At 36.6% G+C, this 4411-nt stretch overlaps 1 protein-coding gene across 1 annotated transcript; it reads right to left on the reverse strand.

Moving 5' to 3' along the window:
- Positions 1 to 402: 402 nt before the first annotated feature.
- Positions 403 to 1314, reverse strand: LOC145114188 (uncharacterized). The gene is made up of 3 exons (XM_079050182.1): positions 1156 to 1314; positions 771 to 1041; positions 403 to 632 (listed from the first exon to the last, which is right to left on the reverse strand). The coding sequence occupies exons 1-3, from the start codon at positions 1312 to 1314 to the stop codon at positions 403 to 405; spliced, it is 660 nt and encodes a 219-aa protein (XP_078906308.1).
- Positions 1315 to 4411: the final 3097 nt, after the last annotated feature.

The following is a 4411-nucleotide window of genomic DNA, read 5'->3' on the forward strand; positions in this document are numbered from 1 at the left end:
TTGTCATTGAATCATATTAGCATTGAGGATCTTTTGAATATTTCGGCTTTTGGGATGTTCATAATTTTTTGAAGCATCTAGGAGTATGATGTTAACCGAGGATCCTCCGTCAACAAGGATCCTTCTGATAAAATGGTTGGCGATGTAAAGAGTGATCACCAGTCCATCGTGGTAAGGATCCAGAACGTCCGTTCTATCTGTTTCATTGAAGGTAATCTCCTTCTCGTTTTTGATTGTCGTATTCTTCTGAGGCCTTTCTTCTTTCTCCGTTTTCAGCACTTTGGCATGTGTTTTTTCTACATAATAAGAGGTACCACAAATATCATATCCTCCATAGATCACATTGATTACCTTGGCGTCCGCAGGATGGGATCCTGGTTTCTCTAGGATCTTATGAGGATCTTAATCCTTTTCTTTGGATCTTTCTTTTCTTCTTCCAAGGATCTCCTTGAGGTGTACCTTGCTAAGTAGGTAACTGATCTCCTTCCTGAGGGATATGCAATCTTCCATAATGTGACCAAAGTCCTCGTGGTATGCACACCATTTGGACTTATCTTTCCAGGCAGAGGACTTTTCTCCCTTTCTTGGCCATTTTGCTTTGTCACCAAGATTCTGCATAGCAAATATTAAACCTGAAACATCCACAGAAAAACAATAGTCAGTGATCTTAGGAAATTCTTCTTCCTCCCCTTCATCTTCAAGGGCATTGACCCTATGGTGATCAGGTTTGGAATAAGGTTTGGATTTATAGGATCTTTGGACCGAGGAACCGGCCTTCCTATTGGGGTTATCATATGAGTTAGGTTGGTTGCTCCTCTTTTGGATCTTCTTGTCTTCTTCGAGCCTTATGAACCTCAGTGCTCTACTCCTTACGTCATCCATTCTTTTGCATGGAGTCATTACAAGGTCTACGTAGAAAAGAGAGTCCTTCTTTAAGCCCGTTTTGAAGGCTTCTATGACAGTTGCAATATCAATGTTGGGGACACTTAGAGCTTCCCTGCCAAACCTGTTCATGATGTCCGTGAGGGATTCCTTAGGATCCTGAACCACCCGATAGAGATCACTAGTGATCTTTTTGAATGTTCTACTACAAGAAAATTGATTGTTATAAATATTAACTAAATGCGCAAACAAAGTAATAGAGTAAGGAAAAACATTTAGTAGCCATTTCAAGGCTGATCCTGTGAGGGTCGAACCAAAACCCTTGCATAGGAAAGCTTCCTTCAAATGTGTGGGAATGGGGATGATCTCCATTCTTTCCCTGTATTGTGCCACATGTTCTTCAGGATCTGTAGTCCCATCGTAAGGCTTCATGCTGCAAGTTTGGAAGCGCTTTGGGAATTCGGTGTCAGCAATCGTTGGAGCAAATCTTGAGATCCTATGGCTTGTTGGGGAAACTTCTGGTATAGGTTGAACCACTCCGGGCACACTTGAGATCATTACAGCAGGATCTTGAAATCCTTGGGTAGCGACCGGAAAGGTTTTTTTCTTAGGTGCCTCAGAAATCTTCTTGGGAGCTCCACTTGGAAGTGGTGGAAGGTTTTTAGAGGAAATGGGAGGAATGGAGGAAGAGGATAAGGTTGGTTGGGTAGACATGATTCTCGAACGATTGTGAACACCACAACCCTACGGTGGGCGCCAAATTGTTTTGGTCGAAAGTTAATCAAGTATAATTCAACAAACTTGTATGAGAGGTTGTGGTGTTAGAATAATGCAAATGTAGAATAATGATTAAAGTGAGACAGGTGAGTTACAAGGAAAGCCCTTGATCATATATAGGATCTCCGGTATAAAACCCTGGGAGGTGATAATGACCACCTCCCTTGTTAGTTTTTATTGATTTCAATATGAGATTACATAGATGATGAAGATAATACGAGTACAAGTGTAGTAGTAGAGCTAATCGTTTGTGTGGTGTGCGATTTACATGTGTTACTTATAATATAAGCTAAACAACAAGAAGTCTGATATTTCCGGGATCCTCTTTGAACAAGTATTTGCACGTTGTTTGACATGGTATTCTCGAGTCTTAAGCTTGGTTGAAGTGATTCTCCGTTGAGAATGAGTCTTGTGTTGACTAATTATGCACATCTAAGAAAAAGAAAGAAGAATATAGCCGTTATAAGTGTCAGGAAATGTTAGTGATAATAATCAGGATCCTGAGATATGTTTAAGGATCCTGAGACTTCAGGAATATTAATGATCTAGATTATGATCCTGAGATCCTGCGCCTAACAGCACCGCTGTTTCCAACAACTAAAGATTTTGGAGTCTTCGTTCATTGTGTTCATTGCATAGGTTGTTGTCGAGTGTTGCTGATCTGACTGCCTTCGGTGTGACTATGAAAGAAAAGTCCAACGTTGGACTCTTAGCTCTAATCAATCAATCGAAGATCTACGTGGATTTCTACGACTACAAAAGGTATGAATTCTTGCATATTATAAGTTGCAATTGATACGTTGTTTAAAGATCCGGTTTCGAGCCTATTGAGGATACAAAATTGTTGCTTCTGATGTCTCTTTAATGTTGTTTAAGGATCCTCAAAACCAATCAGTTATAACATGGAGGGTGATGTGGCATGTGAGTTTGATATTTTTTTGGTGTTATAACATCATGCTTATACCACGTGACTTATGGGTTGGAAAAGATGAAAACTTGAAATGGGTGAATACCCTCCACCCTAATACATATTATCTATTTTTATATGTTGTATATATCCCGTATGACCATCTTGCTACCTCTTGTCGGCTTCAAATATTTAATGTCATGACATTGTTGTAGGTCATGGTAAATTAATACTACGCTAATAGAAAATAGATGCCTAGTCATGAAAAAATCGAATTCTATGATTAAGGAAATGGAAAATACATCGATAACAGAAATATTAAAAAATTGGTGCCGACTTTGGAATGGAATTTAGTATTGAACATAATTAATTACTTTGATGGAAAAGAGAGCTTTTAGAGTACGAGCACAATGTGATGTTCGGGGGTTGAAAGACAAAGCCACGGAGCAATGTTTGACTTTTGTGATTATCAATTTTGACCTTTTGACTCCTCCAAAAGTCTTTTCTTTCTTCGGTATTATTATTTTATCATTGAATCTAATACCGCTCTTCCAATATTTAACTAATTCTTTTTCAAATTGACAGAAAGCGGACTACTATATATCTCTCCCTGATATCCACCTTTAGCAAGATTTGACACTAAAATTGGACTCCTATTTATCTCTTCCTAATATCCACCTTTAGCAAGACACTAAAATTGGACAGTTACAATTTCAAATGATTTTCTTTAAATATGCTAAGTTTAGTTATATTATTAGTTTATAATATATCTATCAATTTACTAGGAGATAACAATTTTATACGTAATTAAATAATACTTTATTTTAATTTTTTGATCATGGGAGGCGAGAAATCAAAATGAAAAAAAAATTCGGATTAGAAAAATTAAATCGTATCAAAATTATTATCACTGTGGCTTTTCGGTTGAACCGAAACAAGTTAGGTCTTCGGTTTGGCCAAACATATAATAACCGAAACGAAGAACGAAGAAATATGGGAGTTAGGTTTGTGGCTAGAGGCAATTAAAAATTTAGTAATTTTCCCTAATTAATTTTTATTTAATAGTCCAATTTTTTTTTTTAAATAGACATAGAAACTACATATAAGGCTACCTCATATGCGGTTTTGTCACTTCGTCTTCGGTTTCGTCATAGGTGGCAAAACACGTCTTCGATTTTGTCTTTTCAACTACGGTTCCGTCATCTCGTCTTCGGTTTCGTTTTCCACTATAAGAATACATTTTTTTGAGTTGAAATCGTAGATGAGGCTACCTCATCTGCGGTTTCCCCTCCACCCGTCCTCGGTTTCGTTCATGGTTTTTGGGTTTTGATGACTAAATCACAAATTGGTGTATGTCTCATATTCGGTTTCATAGACTCGTCTTCGGTTTCTTTCATCGATTTTTTTGAAGACAAATTAAAATTATATTTATTTATATTTTTCAGTGAAAATTTTTCTAAAATAATTATTTTAATGTAGAGAGTAGAGTAAAATAGAATGGAATACAAAGAAAAAAAAATGTATGGTTTTGAAATGATAGAATAAAGTATTTATAATAGCAAATTTCATTTAAAAAAATCATTTAAAATTTTTGTCGTTGGAAGAATCACATGTTCATCAACCCCATTCAACCACTCAAGCGATGCCAATTTTGTCTTAGAATAGTGAGATCGGCTGCCTATACAAAATTATTGGCAAGCTATTACCTAATCGGTTAAGAAAAGTTATTAGTGGGTGTGTAAGTGGTGAGCAATCCGCGTTTATTAAAGGCGGAAATATTTTGGATGGTTGTAACATCCCAAAAATAAGACCCAAAATTTTCATTTTAAAAATTAATAAAACGGT

This window comes from Lactuca virosa, chromosome 5 (assembly GCF_052849685.1).
Source record: "Lactuca virosa cultivar CGN04683 chromosome 5, Lactuca_virosa_CGN04683_v6, whole genome shotgun sequence".
In the NCBI taxonomy this organism is placed as follows: Eukaryota; Viridiplantae; Streptophyta; class Magnoliopsida; order Asterales; family Asteraceae; genus Lactuca; species Lactuca virosa.

Bases quoted from the DNA above. Each gene is read 5' to 3' on its own strand.
- LOC145114188 (XM_079050182.1), bottom strand. From the start codon at position 1,314: ATGAAGCCTTACGATGGGACTACAGATCCTGAAGAACATGTGGCACAA. The intron at 1,042-1,155 runs GTTTTTCCTTAC...CGGGTGGTTCAG, and splicing joins CCTTGAAATGGCTACTAAAT to GATCCTAAGGAATCCCTCAC. The intron at 633-770 runs GTTCCTCGGTCC...TGGATGTTTCAG, and splicing joins TAACCCCAATAGGAAGGCCG to GTTTAATATTTGCTATGCAG.